This window comes from Colias philodice, chromosome 5 (genome assembly GCF_061535455.1).
Source record: "Colias philodice isolate Cphi_HAF_F1 chromosome 5, ilColPhil1 Martin Lab GWU primary, whole genome shotgun sequence".
In the NCBI taxonomy this organism is placed as follows: domain Eukaryota; kingdom Metazoa; phylum Arthropoda; class Insecta; order Lepidoptera; family Pieridae; genus Colias; species Colias philodice.
The window spans coordinates 5,332,827-5,356,834 of NC_143090.1; the positions used below are offsets into that span (position 1 = coordinate 5,332,827).

The 24,008-nt window shown below is 34.9% G+C and overlaps 1 protein-coding gene and 1 long non-coding RNA gene across 3 annotated transcripts; one reads left to right on the plus strand and one right to left on the minus strand.

Moving 5' to 3' along the window:
- Window positions 1–3,517: 3,517 nt before the first annotated feature.
- On the minus strand, window positions 3,518–4,117 carry LOC149488420 (uncharacterized). Its single transcript, XR_016315603.1, has 3 exons — window positions 3,892–4,117; window positions 3,724–3,782; window positions 3,518–3,626 (listed from the first exon to the last, which is right to left on the minus strand). It is a non-coding gene; the product is annotated as an uncharacterized LOC149488420 (long non-coding RNA).
- Window positions 4,118–6,931: 2,814 nt separating this feature from the next.
- qin (tudor domain-containing protein qin) lies at window positions 6,932–23,968 on the plus strand. Of its 2 annotated transcripts, none has more exons than XM_089695543.1 (22): window positions 6,932–7,185; window positions 9,103–9,344; window positions 9,458–9,539; window positions 9,656–9,787; window positions 9,917–10,071; window positions 10,241–10,321; window positions 10,400–10,666; window positions 10,752–10,840; window positions 11,126–11,292; window positions 11,788–11,937; window positions 12,762–12,836; window positions 12,932–13,084; window positions 14,188–14,332; window positions 14,792–14,926; window positions 16,615–16,765; window positions 17,203–17,331; window positions 17,444–17,540; window positions 18,298–18,524; window positions 20,212–20,435; window positions 20,744–21,515; window positions 21,873–22,141; window positions 22,470–23,968. In XM_089695543.1, exons 1-22 carry the CDS (start codon window positions 7,128–7,130, stop codon window positions 23,788–23,790), a joined length of 5,121 nt encoding a protein of 1,706 aa, XP_089551669.1. In that variant the 5' UTR covers window positions 6,932–7,127; the 3' UTR covers window positions 23,791–23,968. The 2 variants fall into 2 exon arrangements, with proteins under 2 accessions (XP_089551669.1, XP_089551670.1); XM_089695544.1 differs by having other exon boundaries at window positions 18,301–18,524.
- The last annotated feature ends 40 nt before the right edge of the window (window positions 23,969–24,008 follow it).

The following is a 24,008-nucleotide window of genomic DNA, read 5'->3' on the forward strand; positions in this document are numbered from 1 at the left end:
ACACTATAGGTACACACACACACCTACTTGTAATAAATCAATCGATGTGAAACCGTTATAGATCAAGAGCCCACGACGGCCAGACTTTCCTTTCTTTCGGAAAGTTGAAAGTTTCTCTGTATATGTCTCCTATACAGATAAGAACGACCAGCGACTATCAAGTTTGGGTTGTGGTTACTTTGACAGGAAACAGGTAGTGAAGGTGTATAAAATAGTACCTAACTTTCATTATAGTTTAAAAGCTAAATTTTATATATGTTACTTGGGGACCTATAAAAAGACATTACCTTAAGAGCCAGACAGTTTTCATGGTTCTTACATCTAGCCAGACACATTTAAAAAATAACTAACATATCATCAAATTCACATAACTACCTAAAAGCGTAACAAATATGAAATAACCCACTAAAACATTAGTTAACTATAATTATTAAAAAAATAAAAGTATAATATATAAGTAATAAAGTTATTACTTATCTTTTACGAGGGTTTATGTTGATGAAATTTCACGTATCTCGATGACACAATAAAAAAGTCATCGGGATACGTGAAATTCCATCAACATAAGTCTAAGTAAAAGATAAGTAATAACTTTATTACTTATATATTATACTTTTATTTTTTTAATAATTATAGTTAACTAATGTTTTTAGTGGGTTATTTCATATTTGTTACGCTTTTAGGTAGTTATGTGAATTTGATGATATGTTAGTTATTTTTTAAATGTGTCTGGCTAGATGTAAGAACCATGAAAACTGTCTGGCTCTTAAGGTAATGTCTTTTTATAGGTCCCCAAGTAACATATATAAAATTTAGCTTTTAAACTATAATGAAAGTTAGGTACAATTTTATACACCCTTACTACCTGTTTCCTGCCAAAGTAACCACAACCCAGACTTGATAATCGCTAGTCGTTCTTATCTGTATCGGAGACATATACAGAGAAACTTTCAACTTTCCGAAAGAAAGGAAAGTCTGGCCGTCGTGGGCTCTTATATTATTAAATCGTGAAATTGCAGACAATGAGATAATATATACAGGGTGTCCCACTATTGGTATACTAAGCGCGAAGGGACTTGTAGTTTTGCATACACTGAATACTGATCACGAAAAAAATACTTAAACAAAAAAATTATGACAAAAATTGTTTGCTAAATTTTTCCTGAAAATCCATGTTTTCTTCTCTAGCTTCGCGCAGCCGGCATATACCGCTTCTCTAATGTGAGCATTTCATTTATGAAAACATAATCTTAAACGATAGCTCACTAGCTGGTGGCAAAGTTAGGCGGGTTGCTTGTTAGGGGTGTACACATAGAGTTTTAAGAATTCATCTATTTGAAAAAAAAAATGCGTCTGGAATTTTATAAGTATTTTTGACGTACTCAGCGTATGCAAAACTATAACCTCCTTTGAGCTTAGTATACCAACCGAAGTGTCTAGTCGTCCGCTAAACGGACGAATAAAATAAATTAGTCGTCCGATTACCGGATGAATAAAATAATTTAATCGTCCGATTACCGGATGAATAAAATAATTTAATCGTCCGATTATTCGGATTAATAGATAACCTTTTAACACTAAAGCTATAGTTGGGTTGGACTAAAGCAAAGGGGGCGCAGGACTTAGAAAATTTTTGATGGAGTTGGTGTCATTATAACACCTATTTATTATTGTTTTATCGTAAAGATTACGCTAATATAAGCATGTTTTATAGGAACAACTTTTCTCTAAAATCAAAAATGGCCGAGATATTCGCCCTTAATTCGTTAGGTTAGGTTTAGGTTAGGTTAGCCTTTAGGTTAGGTTAGGTTAGGTTTCTTAAAAAAAAAACTACACAGAAATAGGAGCCCCGCGAAGCGGGGCTCCGTCGACGCGCAAAAAAAAATCAAGTTTAGGTTAGGTTAGGTTAGCCGTTAGGTTAGGTTTCTTAAAAAAAAACTACACAGAAATAGGAGCCCCGCGAAGCGGGGCTCCGTCGACGCGCAAAAAAATAATCAAGTTTAGGTTAGGTTAGGTTAGGTTAGGTTTCTTAAAAAAAAAACTAAACAGAAATAGGAGCCCCGCGAAGCGGGGCTCCGTCGACGCGCAAAAAAAAATCAAGTTTAGGTTAGGTTAGCCGTTAGGTTAGGTTAGGTTAGGTTTCTTAAAAAAAAAACTACACAGAAATAGGAGCCCCGCGAAGCGGGGCTCCGTCGGCGCACAAAAAAAAATCAAGTTTAGGTTAGGTTAGCCGTTAGGTTAGGTTAGGTTAGGTTTCTTAAAAAAAAAACTACACAGAAATAGGAGCCCCGCGAAGCGGGGCTCCGTCGACGCGCAAAAAAAAATCAAATACCTACGTGTGCCCTCCTCCCCCCTCCTCCCCCCACAAAAAACCTATAATACGTGCGGCAGTTCTCTAAAGAAACCCCGATAACCTAACTATATAGATAAATAGATGTTATCGGACGATTAAATTATTTTATTCATCCGGTAATCGGACGACTAATTTATTTTATTCATCCGTTTAGCGGACGACTAGCTTTGTCCGTATACCAACAGTGGGACACCCTGTATATATATATATATATATATATATATACTAGCTGTCCGCCCCGGCTTCGCCCGTGGTACCTACATATGAAAAATAGATGTTGGCCGATTCTCAGACTTACCCGATATGCACAGAAAATTTCATGAGAATCGGTCCACCCGTTTCGGAGGAGTATGCAGACTAACATTGTGACACGAGAATTTTATATATATAAGATATAACAGAATATGAGCCTCGCGAAGGATGTTTTTTTTCAAACCAATTGTACAGTAATATAATCATAATAGGTATGATCATAGAAATCTAAATAACAAGACACATAGAAGTGCTATAATGTCATAATTCGTATGAAAACCGCTGTCGCCAAAATCAACACATTCAAACCGAAAGCTAAACAGTACACACAAGTAAACTATGCCTTTTATTGGACAGCTTGATTTTAGTGAAAACTAACTTAACTATTAAATTAAGCTTTTGAATATGTATCCAGTATCCTAACGCACGAATTTACGGTTTATTTTAGAATAACATCCCTAAGTATATGAGACTTTTTGCTCCAATACGAACAAACGTGATAATAAGAATGGTCGACTGTGTCATTCATTGTTATTTCGATTACTATGGTGACACTCGTAATACTTGTAAATATTCTATAATTTTAAGGAAAAACGGCATTATTTCTAAAAAAATATATTTTCCGATGAAATATTATTCCTTTATAAGTATAATTACAACTTGTGGAAGAATTTCCGCAATGGGAATTGCTGAAACACAGCATGTATACACTCATACGTCTCCAGAGCAACTGAACAGTGACGAATGCACTGGTGATGTGAAAATCACCTGAGTGGCGATAAGGTCACGCACGCTTACGACTTCTAGTGTCTTGTTATTTAGATTTCTATGGGTATGATCTTTGGCTAAAAAAGTCAATGAGACATCATAGGTATTGTGAAACCGTCCTACCGATTAATAAATAAAGAACATATGATCGAAGCGAAGATTGTCAAAACATAGGTAGGTATTCAATGAGATGTCGGTTAACGGTGTACAGGGGGTAGGTTAAGCCCAGTTTACTGCGGGTCTACTGTAGTACCTGTGAAATTAATAATTATATTTATATATAAAAGGTAAGTATTACCTCCTAGCCACACTGCTAGCTGTGCGGCACAGCCTGTACCGCGTCTTTTTACCTGCGGGGCTGCGGATGATCGGTCGGAAAGAATCCTTGCGCGTGGGTATCTATTGGTATCTGCAAAATTTCACCACAAAAATGGCTTACTTCATATAAGGTTCAAATTGAACGGATATGCAAAATTCATTCAGTTCAATTCGTACAAAAATAATAGAAAACAACTTACCAGTGCAAAGTACAGCTGTAGAAGTTTTGCAGTTTTTGCACTATAAATTGAATTTTGAAAATAAACTATTTTTGTTTCATGATTCAGTTGTGTTGGATTGGGCACCGATTTCGACTTGAATTTATTTTAATGTAATTTACAGCCGGTTTCATTTTGATAAGAACAGATCAATTTAAAAATAATTTAACGGAAGACGTTATGTAATCAAAGACGTTAATAATTATAATAACAAAATTATTCTTAATTCAAATAGAATACTTTTTAATGAAAGGGATGAACTTTTTCTTTAGTCTATTGTTTCTTATATTTAAATGTTTAGCATAGCGGCATACGCTTATTTCCATAATTTTTGTAAAAATAATCAATACAGTTTTACTATAATTGCGGATATTAAAAGTAAATATCAAAATTGTATCTCTTGGTATATCTCTAATAAATCATAAACGTTAAAATCAAATCTAAAGCGGTCACGGTCATTCACGGTCCATCCCCGACGTACGTCAGCTCAAGGCCGCGGTGCTGGATGTATCCTACTGAAGCGTCTTATTTGTCGTTTTGCGTCGTGCATCGTGTATGACCTTGGCGGGACGTACGTCAAGATGGACCGTGAATAAGACGCTTAAGAGCGTTTTCACATTATCCGATCCGATATCGGATATCGGAAGCCGATAGCCGATATCCGATATCGGAGGGAAGTAAAATGTATGAAATATGTGCCTGTCTTTCACATTGTCCGGTCCGATATCGGATATCGGAGCCGACACCGATATTCCCAGTGGTTATCGGACGATAATGTTCAGTGTTGCCAACTCAATTTTTGAAAAGGCAGTATACCAACAGCAAAAAAGCACTAGTTTGTGTATTTTCAGTCTTATAGGGCGCTCATTTTTTTAAAAATTCTTTGCTTTTAACCTAAAACCCTTTCTATTAAAAGAAACCTTTTTTTATTAAGAAAACACACATTTAAGTATTTATAGGCATTTAAAATACGATTTATACGGCAGGTATTTTTATTTGCCGTATTAAAATATACGGCAATTGGCTGAACTGAAGTAAACAAAAATATATTGCGTTCTTAAATTCAAATATCTATCTTCGAAAACATTAGTGTCTATCATCTTTATTTTATCTCATTCTGCCTCGCTCCTCCTCCTACTCAGATGTTGGTTGTGCTGTTTATTGTATTGTTGTCATTGAGTGCTTTGTTTTTAACCGACTTCAAAAAAAAGAGGAGATTTCACACAGATTTTATTTTTATTTTGAATTAACAACAAAGAATACAAAGTTTGAAAACTCTTAATTCTAAAATAATTGTTTATGAGAATAAAATAATTTATGTATCTTTACTTACAGGAAATTACAACAATCATATTACAAATATAATTGAACGAGTGACTATTATATATTATTATATTATATTATTTTAGGATATTACAGTGTAATAAGAAAAAGAAAAGAAAATGTGAACAAAGATTGTAAGTACCTATCACTTAATAAATTTATCATAGGTACTTACTACATGAACTTTTATAAATGTATGTAGTGAAAAAATGACTAAATGACTAGGTACGTCTTGCTAAAAATACATTTAATAGATTTTGAAAGGTATTTACTAATATCTATTACTAAAACTATTAACTAATACTAGGTTGTAGTAGGTATTGATATAAATTTATTTAATTTATAATGTGTTAACATAAAGTATATTATGTTATACAAATGACCGATATCAAAACTATTTAGTAAATAGCACATCTAAATAATATGCAGTAATTTGTGATATCAAATCTTTTTTTACATTTTACTTTTCTTTTTTGAAGTTGTTTTTCTTTATCGTAGTTATTTTTAATGTACATGTACACAGTACAACTATGATTTATAACATATTTTGATTTTTTTTAATTATACCTTTTTTTATCAACTGGCAATTTAGTTCAGTTTTCTCTAAAAATATCTGGCAACACTCATGGTGATATCGGAACGATTTTATCGGACAATGTGAAAGGGCAAATTGTATCCGATATCGGATATCGGCTATCGGCGTCCGATATCCGATATCGGATTGGATAATGTGAAAACGCTCTAAGGGCGCTTGTGCACTACTAGGAATTTTACTGTTTTTACGGTTTTTACGGTCCGGTTTGGCATGAAAAAACCGATGAATTGGCTTGTGCACCTGTCCGTCTTTACTCGGATCAGTGCGATTGTTTTTGCATTTTACAAGAAACGGGTAAAAAATATAGAAGATGAAATATTATATTGCTTCGTTATAATAAATAAATAATAAAGTGCCGTAAGAGATTTAAAATGCGTGTTTCACTTATTTATTTTAATCGGTGACGAGGAGCTAAAGCTATTCCCACTTGAACTTTAACTTACCAACACTTACTTAGATAATAATAATAGGCCAATGTATATAAAAATAACAATACCGACTTTTCAAATCACATTGCCAGCTAAAAGGAAGTAAAGCAAGAGCTTGCTTTCAATTGGCATATGCTGTAAAAAGAGTAAAATCCAAGCAAGTGGGCATTCGAAAACAATCATATCTACAGCGACTCGTAAACACAAAAAACCATCCGGAATAGGGAAAAGTGAAATGTCGGACAGTTTACGTATTGTGCACAAGCCTAGCACTTAGATTAATGGCGTGCCATACCGGACCGTAAAAAATCGGAATGCCGGACAGTAAAATTTCTTGTAGTGCAGTAGCGCCCTAATATGTACATATTGTGTTAGAGCGTATACGCACTATGCGGGTAACCGCATTGCGGGTAGCCGTCCGGCTGACCGCAAGCACAATTATGTACGTAATATTCATTTCTATGCGCACTGTGCGGTCTGCGGTAGCCGCATCGCAGTGCGCATAGAAATGAATATTACGTACATAATTGTGCTTGCGGTCAGCCGGACGGCTACCCGCAATGCGGCTACCCGCATAGTGCGTCTACGCTCTTAAATCTGGCAATTATTGTCATGCAACCTCAAGAATGCAAATTGCAACCCCATCATAATTTTCATTTGTCTTGTGTCAACCGCGTTAACTGTCATGTTCATGTACTCATGTGTGATGTGCGTTCTTTTTTGTTTCACTGACGTTTTGAAATAGTTTTGTACCGGCGTTATTTCTATGTTTTAAAATATTTAGTGTTTTAAAACATTAGATATTATTAAAATTAATTCCTCCCAGTTCACAAAAGTAAAAACTTTTGTATTTAAAGTCCATCACACTCAAAATGGATAGTAAAATAAAAAAATGCTGTCCCAACTGTTGTCAACTGTATCAGCTAAAATGTAAGAGACTAATTATTTTAATTTATTTCGATTATCATAATGAAAAAAATATTGCTAAACTACATGAAACCTAATACCTCGTCCGTGCGATTTATAATATGTTTTATATCCTTAGCATAACTAAGACAATAGATGATGTCTTACTATTCCTTTAACAATTACCCCCGTCTGTAATAAAATAATACTTATAAGAATAGAATAAGATAATACATAGATAATTTCTAACTTTTTAAAGTATGGTGAATAGCATTTCCTGGAGTTATTGCAGTTCACTAACTATTTAAAGTCTGAGTTAAAATTGGCAATATTTCTTTTATCAATAATTACTTCTATTATATGAATAGTATTTATATGTGTTAGAGAACTTGTATGAATAAGTATTGTCCTCATAATTATTAATTAGGGTTAGAACTAACCCTGGGCCTTGTGCACAAGCTCAGCATCGCCCAACATGCTATGGAAGGGCTATGCTCTGAGTTTCCCTATGAGATCAAATCAGAAATGAGGAAATCCGTAGGAGTACCGGAATCACCAACATAGCTCGCCGGATTAGCACGTTAAAGTGGCAATGGGCGGGGGGGCGTCTTTCCAAACTATACTAGGCCAGTACGCAACGGTGTGAAACTAATCACGTATAAATTGGAAATAACTTTTTTAAGTACAAAGTTCTTCCAATCTATACAACAGCAGTACGCAAATACTCGCGTATACTTTGTAGTGAAGTAAGTAAGAATAGCGCTCCAAAATAGACAGCGCCAGTACGCATGCGGACTAATCGTGTATGTTTCGGAGTAAGCATGGCGTCTTTCCATTGCTCGCGTTTATATTATCGTATTGCTGTTTTGAAATCTATTATTAAAATGCATGTGTATTGTGTATATAATGTTGTGAACTGATCGTATATTTTTTGTATCGAGGATGCTTGTGTCTTCGCTCCTGACTATACTGCACGACTTACAATTGACAATAGTGCTAAAATGTAAGAATCTAATAAGTCCAGAAGAAGACGGTTGCGAGGCGACGGAGCCCCGCGAACCGGGGCTCCTATTTTTGTGTAGAAAAAACACGAACCTAACCTAACCCATAGGTAACATCTGTTACCTATTTATTTTTCTAAGCTTACCTAATAATATTAATATTATTCCATATTTTACTGAATCAATCAAGAAGAATAAAAGTAGATAGATATAGCTGTACAAGTCTTTGATTGCCTATATATTTATTATTTCGCTCAAGCGTAAGTGGTGTAGTAGCTATATTTAGTTATACATATTTTGCGTACTGATCGTGTATAGTTTGGAACGTAGAAGTAAGCATCCGCGTTACAAAGTATACACGATCAGTACGCAAAATTCGTGTATATACCTATTGTAATAACAAACTTAAAAACAGCATTACAAAGTATACACGAGCAGTTTCCTATGGTTGCGTTCTGGCTATGTATAGTTTGGAAATACGCGGCGGGGGGCACATAGCCCGTAGAACCGATGGCCGTTGGGGCAGAAAGGTTCTGGAATGGAGGCCACGAACGGGACGACGAAGCGTGTGACGACCTCCCACAAGGTGGACAGACGACCTGCCCCCCTAGACAAGTGGCTTTCTATTAGCGTAAAGTTCAATAGAATAGATTATGAATGTATGAGATTGACGTTTGATTACGACGACGACGACGATTGATTACGTCAATCTCATACATTCATAATCTATACTATTAAACTTTACGCTAATAGAAAGCCACTTGTCTAGGGGGGGCTGGTACCGAGTGGCAGGGAGCCGCTGGATGCAGGCCGCCGGTGACCGGTCGTACTGGAAATCCTTGAGGATCCTTGGGAGGCCTTTGTCCAGCAGTGGACGTCCCACGGCTGAAGCGAGCGAGCGAGCGAATTATTAATATTTTAATATTAATTTTCATTACAGCATTATCTCCCAAAGGATATGGCAATATACCACTGTTTCTAAAATGTGGTCACTCGATGTGTGAAAATTGTGTGAGCAATATTGTAAAATTTGCTGAACCCATAGAATGCAAAGTGTGCCATCAAGATATGATATTAACTCCTGAAGATCAAGTACTCCTGATGGAAAATAGTATTAAACTATATGACTTATTTCCTATAAATGTGTATATGCTTGGTGAATTAGCACAACAACATATTGAGGTTTGTTACTGTAAAATATTAAAGAAATACATAAAATAATAATCATATCTTAGTTTCAGTTAAACTAGTCAAAAAGTTTGTGTTTCCCCTACTTACTTATGTTTTTGTTGCAGCAAAAGTGTGTCTCCAAACAAAGTGATGTGCCATGCTTTATAGATCTTGATACTATAATAAAGAGTACTGAGACTACAGAAGGTAATGAGTTAACAACAAAAAATCTACAACAAACTTCTAAGCAAATGATACTGATTAGGAATATTGTATTATGTCTCTAGATCTTAAATTTTGTATAATTATTCATTTACTTGCAGGAAAATGCTTAGAGTGCCATGCTACTACATCAAAAATGTGTCAACAATGTTCAACTATAATGTGTGTTAGCTGTTTCAATAAAAGCCACAAAAACTTTGTTATTTTTCAAAACCATGTTCTACAAAATATTGGTATGTAAAAAGAATTTATCAAACTTTGTTGAAATGGGAGATTTATACAATTAACAAGAAATTGTTTGCGATAAGTTATGACTATTTCAAGTTATTATACGTGTATTTGATATGAAATAAATATTTTAGGAATCAAGATCAAACCTAGCACCTGCAAAATTCATAAGGAAAAACCATTGGATTACTACTGCAAATCTTGTGTGAAATCTATTTGTATGGATTGTTTTATGGTTGGTGGAGAAAAATCCTGCAAATCTCATGATGTTGTCTCTATTAATGAAGTGGTATTTTATTTTATCTTTTATTTTGTTTATCATCATCATCATCATGATTATTTTATGTTCCACTTTTTTTTTTCATTCTCTCATTACAATCTGGTTTGTTATATCCAAAAACCAAAATTACCTAATATTTACTACATAATATCAACTAATTCTATATTCACTTTTACAGAATGAAAGTTTCTTATCTGAACTATCAGAAATTACGCCCAAAATTGATGAACTGTACAGAAGACTCACTAAAACTGCAGTAGTAAGTTTTTGTTATTTTAACATGGTAGACAATTCTCATACATTTATTATTCTATCTAATGTGAACATATTTGTTTAGGATATTGGGAACATATTGTTAAATTTACAAAATGATGCTGAACCATCTGATGTCACTAAAATGATAAATAATGTTGAACAACAATACTCCAAAATATTTGCTCAAATTCAATCTCAGAAAGATGAAATTATTCAAACCCTAATGAAAGTAAAATTATCTGAAAAGGAATCTTTGCTCAAAGCAAGAAGTGATATTGAAAACTCTATAAAAAAATCCAAAACATTCCTTAATGTTATCACATCTCTCGATGGAAGCCAACTTAAAGAGGTATGCTGACATTATATCCATTTTATTTTTAATATTATAATAAAATTATTAATTTAACTATATCATATAATCATATTATTTTTAGGCAAATATATCTGCAATACTTAAAGATGCGAAAGAACTTCTCCAACTACCATGGTATTTAAAAATAAACGATGAACGAGAACCTCTCAAGTAAGTTACTTTATATTGTGTATTATAAAAAAAACAAAAATGCTTTTTAATAATCAGTTTGAATGCATGTTTCTTGTTTTAATTTCCTTCGAAACTTGGCTTCAATCTTCTTTCTCTATATTACTTTAGATAATACATTTTCAGTTTCCAATTTTAACAACCAACTAGGTATTTAACCATTACCATAATATATTTTAAACCAAGAAACTTAAATACTAACCAAATTTTTAACTTTCTGTGTTTTAATGCGAAAATAATTAGAATGTAATCAATAAAAATTTGCAGGATAACTGTAAATGAGGAACTATCTGATAAGGTAAAAGATTATGTCCACTTAGAAGGTAATGGAAATTTTGAATTCAAATTATGTTCAACATCTGAAATTGAAAACGACAAAATTGAGATTCCTGCTGCCCCCTCTTCTGTAGTACACCCACCGCAATTAGTTCAAGGTACCATACAACTTTCGCTTATGATTAATGTTAATCAGAACTTTTTAAATAAATTATGTATACTAAAATAAATACATCACACAGGTTTTCACATTATTAATGTTATATTGTATTGTTTATACCACTTTCTGTAATCATTTTAAAGTGAAACTTTTATTACATCGTCTCAAACTTTTTGGACTGTGTAGCGCATGTCGCGTGATGGTCGAACCGTACGATAATTATCGTACAAATGCGATAATTTTGTGCCTAAGTTTCACTTTTACCGTGGTTTCATAAAACCACACAACTTTTTTTTAAATTTGTTTTTTAAAACAAATTATTGACAAACAAACAGTTACGAATGCTGAATATGTATTTACAAACTGCTATAATTAATGATAACCATTTCTTAGATCAAATTTTATAAACCACAATAAAATATTATATTGAATTTTAGTTGACAAGTTTAAATTAGTTAGGTATTTGTTAAATGAATAATTATTTTTCATACAGATGTTCGTCAAAGTAATAAACCTAATAATAAAGATAAGGAGCCAATGAAAACACCAAAATTATACAAAAATGCTCCAAAATATCGGGCCAAAAGTGGATCATGTTCATCAATTAATTCTATGAATAGTGACACCTCATATCCTAGTTCACGTGAGTACTAAATGCTGACATGCATTATTATATTTTACCAAATTATTATTAAGCATATTTTTTATAGCCTCAAAAATGTAATGTAGATGTATAAAAAAATGCTATGAAATGAAAATCCTTTATGAAACGAATGAAACCCTTTATAACTACTTAAGAAAATAAACCATAAAATATATATTTATGTTATTTTAAAGCACTCTAATACAAAGAGATCATTCATAGGTGTATTTTGTTGGCATCAGAATGATGTCACTGATAGAAGATATTCAGTCCAACTCATTTTTGCAATACTTTAAGATTGTATGTAAGAAAAAACAATGTTTTTAAATTATTTTACTATATAGAATTTGTCGATTTTAAATGCATACATTTACCAGACAAGATTTTCTCGTTCGAAAAAATAAGTATGTACAAATTACTTAAAAGTATACAATAAAAAAAAACTCATATTGATACCTAGCATACAAATGAAACCATCTGTTCAATTGTTCGGCCGAGCTTGGTTACTCGATGCGATATCCGGCTGTCGTCAGATGCTGAGTTCGTATATTGTTGATTTTCTGCTGATATTGTATTTTGGAATTCACTTTGTTTACATTATGGCTGACTTGAGTCGAGCCAATTGATAGTACAGGTGGTATTCGGGAGTTGTATTTATAAATCTTAAAATATTTCTCGTACCGTTCTTAGTTACGTGTGCTTTCGCCTTTCCCAGGAAAACTATTTTATGTTCATGCATTGTTTGCGTCATTCATTGTCAAATATAATGATATACTTACATCTTCTTTGTTGAAAGAGAAAAAAATGTTTATTTATTTTTACAGATGATCAATACACTAAGCCAGTTGTTCAACCAGTAATGCCCTTCCCCGAGAGTCAATATCCAAAATTGCAGGAAGGTAAATGCAGAAATTGTACAAATTAATATCCAATTGGTTATTCAATTTTTTTTTGTAGCGTACACTACTCATATATCGTGTCTTATTACATGCAGGTAGTCAAGAGCTAATATACATATCGCACATCGTGGATCCGCATAACTTCTTTGTACAACGCGCCTGTCACCAATCACGTGTTGAAGAATTGCTACGGGAATTCCGCAATGCAATTTCGCTGCCTACACCTTCCGCACACCATGTGACTGAGGGTATGGATAATGATTAACCAGTGTTATTTGTAAAAAATGTTGAACTGTTCGGTTAAGGTTTTCTTGCAATTTGATATTTATAAATAAGTGAAATTATTTTGTGCTGAAATCAATTTATAGACCGGGAGATACTGACACAAAATTTCGAGTCATTTGTAACAGGATGCCGGTTCTACAGGGGTCTTAGTACGCAATGACAAAAAGGAAAATGATGGTGTGAACGCTGGTACTGGTGGCTTAGTCGCGTGGGCGTTAGTCGAACTCGTCGGAAAAATAGAGAAAGTCAAACGATTTGTAACACAAAAATTTTAGAATTTACCGATAGCCCATAAAAAAGAAGTAGGCGGTAGTGTCATGCCATACTTTTCCGGTGTGACTTACAGCCCGCCATACCGACGCGAATGTGTTGATTTAAATAAAACAATTATTCAACCATTTGTACCAGGCTAACTTTTGCACAGGTAACCATCGTCGTGCAGCCATTTACGAAAATCGCCATGCCATACTTTTCGGACGATTCCAAATGGTCGCCATACCACCGAAAATCTGCAAAAAAAATTATTTCGCCAAATTTTTTGTACCAGTATTGCATTTGGATTTTTGGAGAGTATTTGATAAAATGTGACCATTGTTATATTTGCCATACTTCTAGTAGGGGGAAAAAGTGCTGTTATACTTAAAAAAATAATTTATTATTAATTTATATAAGTGAAAATTTCCAACACCTAGATCTTTGAAATTTTGTATTTATATTCGTTGAACCTCAAACTTACAGGAAAAATAAGTGCCATACTGTTACAAATCGTTTGACTTTCGCTATTTTCCGACGAGTTCGACTAACGCCCACGCGACTAAGCCACCGGTACCAGAGTTCACACCATCATTTTCCTTTTTGTCATTGCGTACTAAGACCCCAGTAGAACCGGCATCCTGTTACAAATGACTCGAAATTTTGTGTCAGTATCTCCCGGTCTATTAGGTTCCTAAAAAATATGTTGATTATTCTGATAAAGCATCTTTTATTGTACCAATTTAATAGTCTGTCTAAAATAATAGCTTAATTTAGTGCAAAACAGCAAATTTCATGATGTATCCTTTTCTAGGCAAAGTATACTTGGTGCACATCGAAGTCGATAATCTGTGGATGCGCTGTCGCATCGTGAGCATCGATCGTCGCAACGCTAACAAACCCAAGTTTCATGTGTTCTGCATCGACTTTGGGGGAACCGAAGTCGTTACTATTGACAAGTAAATACATATCATGTTTTATTATTAGTTTTAGTTTCTCTTTCTCTCGCTGTCTGTTTTAATAATTGACAAAAATTTTATTTTCTTATGTTTCGATTTGTAAATAAGAATATGTTCTTGTACCTAATAAAACTTGAAAAGATTTCGTGTGTCTAAAGTTTTACGTGTTATATTTCTGAATACTGAATACTGAAGTGAATTTGACGACGCGGTTGGCGCAGTGGTAAAGTAACTGCCTACTGAGCCGACGGTCCCGGGTTCGATCCCCGGTCAAGGCAAATATTTGTGTGATGAACTCAATTAATTGTTCTTGGGTCTGGGTGTTATCTATATATATATATATATATATATTTATCGTCGCCTAGTACCCACAACACAAGCCTTAATTGAGCTTACTGTGGGACTAGGTCGATTTGTGTAATAATGTCCTATAATATTTATTTATTTATTGTTTTCTAGATTACGTCTGCTACCCCCCGCGCGCCTGCACTCGCCGCCACCGTTCGCAATCAACTGCGCGCTCGCTAACTGCCAGCCGAAGAACGGCGCTTGGACCAGCGATGATGCTATCCTCATACAGCATATAATAGACAAGTTAGTTAATATAACATCTTTATGAGTCCTTATTATCCTTACTAATATTTTAAATGTAATTTTTTTTTTCTTGGCGTTAACGTTGCAACTGAACGATTTTGTCATATTATTGTTGTGTCTATATTTAAGAAGATAGAGAGTGATATAGAGAAGACTTATTATGATGAGCATTGAGCTTCTGAATCACTTTGTAATTTTTAAATACCGTTAGCTGGCGCAATTATAACAATTTTATAGTGGAGCCAATTTAATAGGCAATTTGACGTCTATCAATTTTATCTTCGTAGAGAGGTAACCTGTAAAACATTCGTTTAAGTGAATTAATCGATACGGACTTGAAGATTTGCCAATCGAACTTGAAACACATGTTAATTTTAAAATTCATCAGGCAAATCCCTGTCCCAGTAATATATTTTCTTTCGTAAAAAGGAGCAAAATAAGACAAGTATCTACATAATTAAAAAAACACAACGTATTTATTAATTTATGGTGATTTTTATTCACAAATAATCAATGCATTTGATTCTAGATGTCAGATTTCGATTTTTAGAGTAATGTCTCTGGTATTTAAAAAGAAAAAAGGTTTATTGACACAACATTGTAGCGACGTCAGTTCTTTAAATCAGAAATTGTTTATTATCTTTAGAGTGGTTTATTAGTACTCGTATATTCAAATCTTAAAATTACTTGTATCGGTCATTATTATTATAAACTAGCTGCTCCGCGCGGTTTCACCCCCGTGGCTCCGCTCCTGTTGCCCGTAGCGTGATGAAATATAGTCTATAACCTTCCTCGATAAATGGGCTATCTAACACCGAAAGAATTTTTCAAATCGGACCAGTAGTTCCCGAGATTAGTGCGTTCAAACAAACAAACAAACTCTTCAGCTTTATAATATTAGTATAGATATGTAGGTAATCGTAATTGAAAAAAATTAAGCGAATGTGCAGTTCTAACAAAATGAAATAATATATTATTCTATGTCGTCGTTACTAGGTTACGTTGTTGAATTTTGGTGAACTGTCAAATGTTGCCTATTTAAATGACTACTATAGTTATCATCGAGATGTCGAGGGACGCATACCCGCTTGTACGGACCAACTTCCGAACCTCCATTAATTTTGAATCGAACTGTACTAACTTTATAACTATGTACTAACTGTATAGACTAACTTTATAAGCCCCGCAAGTTGATATTGCGATGGAACCTTGTCACAATAACAGCCGCGTGACGTCATCCGTCGCAAAAAAGTACAGATAGCAAAAAAAGTATTAATAAAAAGTAAATATGCTAGGGCACGGAAATATAGACATAATATATATTTCCATGGGTAATGGGTTTATTTGTAATAGCGAGACAGCTGTTTATGAACATAGGTATATTTCTAAGAAATTTCGGCAACATATAAAAAACTAGTTTTGTATGCTGATTATAAAAAAACAATGATTTCACCCTTAAGTACGTAACAATTATATTGTTGATGTGTAAATATGAAAATATTTTTTAATTAATGTTATGTAATTATGAATTATAAATAAAACCCAGGTTGGTATGTAAAAATTCTATGTTTATTTATTAGCGAACGGTACTGACGGGGCGACGTCGACTATGTCACCAAGATGGCCGCCAATCGCAATATCAACTTGCGGGGCTTTTTCTTTTACATAAATATGTGATTGTTATACAGCAAGCAAGCGGTGATCCACGTGCACCGCATCCGCTCGATGTCGGCGAACAGCGTGACGCTGGAGGTGGACGTGACGACGTTCGAGCACGGGCTCAGCGTCGCGCACGCGCTGCACTTCCACGGCCGCGCGTACTTGCCCGATCGGATGCCGGTTAGTGGGGAATTATCTCGTGTCACAATGTTTGTCCTCAATCGACTCCTAAACCACTTAGGGCCGATTTTTCAATGCTTGGATAGAACTTATCTGTCCAATAAAGTATTGCACGATAATATTAAAATGTCATGTAAACTGTCAATTACGGGCAATTAGAATACGTTTTTTAAATGGTAGTTTTATACATTATTCGACGAATAAGTTTTGTCCAAGCATTGAAAAATCGGCCCTTAACCGATTATAATAAAATTCGCACACCATGTACAGTTCGATCCAACTTGAGAGATAGGATAGGTTTACTTTTTGTTTTTACTTTTAATGTAATGCTCATTTAATTTAAGATTGATTTATGTCCATGCTGGATAGTTATGTTATTAAAAAATAAAAATAAATATATAATATGTATAATAATTGTTATAATTTTATATTTGTAGCACCCAAAGGCGATAGGAGTAATTGAGAAACCGCGGATTTTTATCAGTAACAATGACTTCAAGTTGAATTCTGTGGAGGAAGTCTACATTACACATGTTGTAAGCCCCGACCACTTCTTTGTGCGAATGGTGAGTTGTAACAAAAATTGTATTTTGCTAAAAAATTGAAGAGTAAATCATAAATAATATGCCATTTCATTTTAATTAAATTATAAACGGTATTAAAATAATCTTTTTACAGCGTCATTTGCAAAGCGTTTACGAGAAATTATGTGAAGATTTAGATCAAGACTACAACGCAAACATTCAAACTAGAAGTATTTATCTCCCGGAAAAAGGTGAGGAACACAATTTATTATATAGCACATCAATATTAATTGATAAATCAATATTGTTTTTACATGTCTGTCTAGTAACGCACCTTAGAAGGTTGAATGGCACTGACAGTAAATTATTAAAGCAATTTTTTTTTTTAGAATAATAGGATTGTTTTCCAAAAAACATAATATAGTGATTTGACATTATGTAGTTTTGATTTTTTAAAGAATATCAGGTATAGTGAATATGTATTACATTGACAATATGTTTGAGTTGGCATGAAGCAGGTATAGCTGCTGGCTTCCATCCCTTCGTAGTTGACGTACCATTCATGTGCACAAAACGTTATTAGAAATCGTTCATCAACTTAACTGCAAGTGATTGGAACGCCCTACCCGCTTCCGTCTTCCCAGATAAATACAACTTAAACACATTCAAGGCAAGAGTGAATAGGCTCTATCTAGGCAGGCATGCCACTTCATAGACTGCATCACTACTTACCATCAGGTAATGGTGCAGTCAAATGCCTGGCTATTTCTATATAAAAAAAAAGACGGGTTGCACTCCGGGAGTGCCGGCAGAAGTGAAAACTTGATTATTAACGTTCAGCAAGTTTGATATTTTGGAATGGTATCCGTCTTACGCATGGCATATGAGGGCTTAAAAAAAAAAAAAAAAAAACATCCGTCTTACGCTTTTTCGATCAGGCCACGTGTCCTGACGCGAGTTTAAGATTTTATACCCAACGCCGCTAAAGAAGTTTTCACTTCAAAAAAGCAGGTATGGTGTGCGTGGTGAACGTGGAGCGGTGCGGCGCGGGCGGGGCGGGCTGGACGGGCAGCGCCAGCGGGGCGGGGGTGGGGCGCTGGGCGCGCGCGCAGGTGGCCGAGCTGCCCGGGCGCGGCCGCGTGCGCGTGGCGCTGCTCGACACGGGCGCCGTGCTGCTCGCGCACTGGACCGCGCTGCGCCGGATCGCGCCGCAGTACACTACGCTGCGCGCGCTGGTACCTACGCACTCATTATTAACCGATTACAATGAAGTTTAGCACACATAATACAGAGGGTAACTTGGATTAACACATAGGATAGGTTTTATCCCGGAAATCGGGAACGGGAACTATGCGGGTTTTTCTTTCAAAACGCGGGCGAAAAGCTAATACCACAGACATGTATCAAGATAGACTAAGCGAGTGTATGTACTTCCCGTGTCCAAACTAAGTTTATGAAACTTACTTGACGCTGGCCTACACTCAATCCGCGCTTGCAGTTCGCCAAGGAAAGACGTGAAGCTGAATAAAGTAAAATGCCGAATTGCGCCGTTATAAACTGTAGAAACTCCACAGCTGTGAGTGGCCGAGTTAGCATAGATGTTTCCTTCCACCGGTAAGAAATTTTCTAATCAGAATATGCACTATTTATTTTAAAATCAAATAAAGAATATCTGTGGAAAACGATCGTGACAAACACGAATACCAAATCATACGAAATGATTCGGAATACATTGCGGCTTTTACTTGGCACGGTAAAGATCGCGTCGTATGATAACAAGCAATGAATAGCGTCTTCTCATTTTTCTGTTCTCATTTTTCTGTCCAATTTTGTGGTTAGTGATGTTCATTTGATGCAACAGTTCTCGATTCTAATCGATTTTATAATCGAACAGAAAAATGATAATTTGAAGGAGCAATTTTTCAGAAAAAAAGGCATAGATTTTTTTGTCATTTAATACGACTTGACCTAGAACTTTTAAGTATTTTAATACAAAGGTACTAAAAATAAATATTATGACATGGACGCCATTAGTTAAAGTGTCATCTTGGGAGTTTTTTAAGAAAACTCCTTATTGCTGACTATGTTTGTTTTTTCAGTTTTCCAAGTAACCCGAACATAAAAGGAAAATGGATCGATGCAACGGGAAATAAAGATTGATTGATTGACAGTTTCATTACTTTCTTTCGATGGCCTCTCTAGTACGTAGTACATGGTAACTCAATGGGCATATGTAAGAAAAAGCTAAAACACATTAGTTTACTTGTTAGAATATTAAAAGGTTTATAACTTTATTTTATCATCCCTCTGTCTAAGGTAATTATCATTTTTCTGTCTTGAATCGATTTAGTAATCGATTGCGATTCATTTATTTGACTACCTCTTAGACATAGATCTAGTTTGATCTGATTTCTTTCGATTTACTTCGATGGGATAGGACGATACTAGAATCGCCGCGCGAGTGGCGGCCTAATCGATTTAGCGTAAAATGAAATTAACATCACTAAAAAGCGCTCGTGACGTCATAACGCGTCAAGGTCAGTACAAAAAATATGACACGCTTGGTTTTCATACAGATCGCGGTACTTGCGTTGTCTACTTAAATATACATGTCTGTGGCTAATACTGTATATTATTCGCTGGTTCACACACAAGTATACGCCCGCTAGTTCCCACGCACACAAATACTCGCCCGCTGGTACATACGCATACACACTCAGTTTCTATGCGCTGGTACACACGCACACAAATACCTGCGCTCTGATACAGATGTACACATAAACACCTGCACACTGGTATGCACGCACACAAATACCTACAGGTACATACGCATTCATAACCACCCGCTCTTACTGGTACGCATGCTGGCATAATACGCATGCTGGCTGGCCACACGCGTTTTCATGGAATACATTCTTGCAGGCAACAGAATGTCATTTAGCCGGAGTCACGCCCACAAACAAGCAGTGGAATACCGCTTCGGTCGCTCTGTTGAAGAAATTCGAAGGTCGCGTCCTGGACCTTCATGTTGAAGATCAAAGAAACAAAAATTCGCTCGGCGTCACCCTGTACGACAAGACGGACGAAGACAATATTATGTGCGTCAACGAGCTTATGATCAAACATAAGTTCGCTGTTACATTTGGGTATGTAAATTTTCGAAATTAGTTCATCCTGTTCATAATAAGTTCACGTTTTCAGAGTCAAAGTTCTAGTAGAAATTGATAAAAAATGTTTTAAGCTTATCAACTTGTTTCCATGAAAAAAGTAAGAATAAAATTTATGACTCCCTACTTGCAATGAGACTGAGTGATTAAAACATTGAAAATTTTACTGTGCCCAATAAAATATTCGTTGATTTTTTGCAAAAGAACTTTTCCAAAGTGATTCAATTTATTTTAATTTGTGTGTTTGTTTTTTTTTTCATTTACTCAAAATGTCATAAATGTTACAGAGTATTCATGTTCAACAAAAACTTTCACAAAGAAACTCAAGTGAACACACAGAAATCACCAATCAAAGAAAAGAGGCAGTCTGAAGAAAATATCAAAGAAATATTAAAAAGACCGACTCGTACTCATCCAGAAAAGCAACAGTCAAAAGGTCTAGAGGCAAAAGATAAAGGTCCATTGAGATTGGAAGTTAAAGTGTTGAATTATCAATCTCCGTCATTACTTTACGTATCGTTGGTGCAACAACAAAAAGCGTATAACGAGCTGTTTGAAAAGATACAAAAGTATTATACGAAGAATAATGAGAAATCGACAGAGAACTGGAACGTCGGTGACCGATGCTGCACTATTTGCATACAGTCCAAAACATGGCGGCGCGCCGTAATCCTGGAAATAGCCGACGACAATGCTAAAGTTTTCTATTCCGACTTTGCTTGTGTTGAAACAGTTCCTTTACAGAGTCTCAGAGAATTAACGCAAGAGTTTATGTCTGTGGGTGGTGGGGCTATTATGTGCCATTTGTATGGTGTAATGCCAGCTGTAGGAGAGGAATGGCCTTCTCTCACAAAGGAGTATCTGAAAGAACTTCTCGATGCTTACCAAAGAATATTTATTACGAAGACGGGTAACTTTAAGGGCAAGAGTATGCCTGTTGAATTATGGGTATATCATACGATTCAAGGTGGTGCGCTCGAACCTAACGTCTCAGAATGGCGTTGCCTCAACAAGAAAATCATTGAGCAAGGTCTCGGTATTCCGGACAAATCTGAGGAGGTGAGTGTAGGTTTATAAAGATATGTTTGTATTGCAGATTCAGAAAAATTAAACTATGATCAGTTAACAAATGATTTTCATAAATTTTAATCAAAATAGATAATTATCGTTTTGGAGATAGCTGAATAATAAAATAGAAAAATATAAGTCAAACACAAAAATACAAAATAAAAAGCATAATTTAGATCTATTATTATATATCAGTCGCACTGTGCGACTGAATGAAGCTTGCACAAACAATATAAGTGTCTAATTTATGGAGTCCTAAAACAGAGATTTATATATTTATCTATTGATATACTTTTTATAATTGTATCAATAGTTTACGTTTTTGTTTATATATTTGTATTTTTCTAGTTATTGCTTGTTGACGAAAGCACCGACAAAAGAGACGATACTCTATCGTTCCTCAACGACACCGGCTCAATCAAAGACTTTCTTCAGTTGGACCCGACAACTTCCAAGTCACCAAATAAATCCTTCTCCAGCGGCGCTAACTCGCCAATACAAGACGAAGAGGGAGATCAATCGAATGAAGAAAAACCAGATGCATCTAATACAGTTTTTATATCCGATTGGCTACCGCCAGAACCTTTACAGAGCAAAGAATTCACAGCTATGCCGACGTAAGTTTTCATATTCATATTTTATTCACATCATTAGAAATCCTACTAATTTTAAAATAAAAGCGGAAGTTTGTGAGGATGGATGGATTGATGGATATTTGTTATTCTTTCACGCATATACTACTGAACCGATTACTATATTTGTTATGTAGGTAGCTGAAGACCAAGAACATTTTATCCCGTAAATGCCACAGGAACGGGAAATCTAGTCACTTGCTTGGTAACATCACACAATTATGTAACATTATAAATAGAAATGATAGCTATAATTTGTACATGAATATAACTTAAAAACTACAATCATTATCAGAACACCTTACTCTTACAGGTATATCGATATTGACGGCGTGGTGTACCTTCACGACGTCACCCAACAGGACACATTAGATTTAATAAGAAAAGCTCTCGATGTTCGTTTTAAAAATCCTGACCCAAAAGCTAAGTACACAAAATGGACTGTGGGCGAACCATGTATCGCATTGTTTTACTTAGATAATCGCTTTTATAGAGGCAAGGTTTTAGAGGTTAATAACGAAACTTCTAGTTGTATAATACATTACGTTGATTATGGAAATGAGGAACTATGCTCGTTTGAAAATTTAAGGAAGAGCGTGGCCCTACACCAAATTCCAATACAAGCCCACAAATGCATACTAGATCGTATCAAGCCAGTGGACAAAAAATGGAACAGACAGACCCTGGATTATATTCACAAATCGATCGTAGAAAAGCAATGTTTCGTAAAAATTACGGGTGAACCTATCGGAGGACTCATTCCCATTGATCTGAAATTCGACAAGCTCTGGATTAATGATCATCTAGTAGAATTCGAAATGGCGGAATACACTGATGGTTCAAAAGCAGTTGTCCGAAAGTTCGTACCTACTATACAACAGCAAGAACGTTGCGAGGAAGTTATTAATGAATCAGATTCAGGACCAGACTATATCGTCGAGGCAGACGACAATAAATCTATGGAATCTATTAGATCAATGCCGTTAGAAGATTTTGTTCAAAAAGATTGGAATCAACTCATGGAAGAAGAGGAAAATAATTCACCTACACAAGAATTTATTCCATTTCCAACGAATACGGAAACCGAATTCGTATGTAATATTAGTTTTGTAAAAGATGTTAACAAACTCGAGCTAAGCATAGTCTTTGATGAAGCCAAAACCTCATTATATGATAAAATGTTTAAAGAATTACAAGAAGATTGTGCCGACATGAACGCTCTTAATGGGATATTCGAGAATAAGCCCTGTGTTGCTATTTTCCCTGAAGATGGCCTCTGGTATAGAGCTATTATTTTGCGTTACAGCGAAACGAAGGGGCTTATCAAAGTTAAATATGTCGATTACGGAAATGAAGACGTAGTTTCGTTGGCTGATGTACGCGAAATTACTGAAAAATATTTGGAACTACCTCCAGCCACTATAAGTGCTCAAATTTATGGAATTGTAGTTAATCCCAATATTAATGTAAAAGACGTAGCAAAAGTATATCAATTATTGTTTGTTGAAAGTGGTCCGTTTCAAACTAAAATTGTTGATTACGAAAATGATGTTCCATGTGTTGAATTAAGAAACAATGAAAATCAATTAGTATATGACACTCTATTTGAAAAGAAAATATTTTTAAAGGCCTAAATGTTTTATATTTTAAGGCGCTATTATTCCTTTTTCACTGTTCAACTATCTAAAATTATTTTATATTGACTTAGTATTAAGTAAATTAAATTACTTGCCATACCCCATGGTTATAATTGTTCTGTACAAGAATGTAAGACTTGATTTTTTTCATTAAAGATATATATTTCACAATTAATTGCCTTTTGTCCTTATTATTTTGATCGTTAAAACGATTG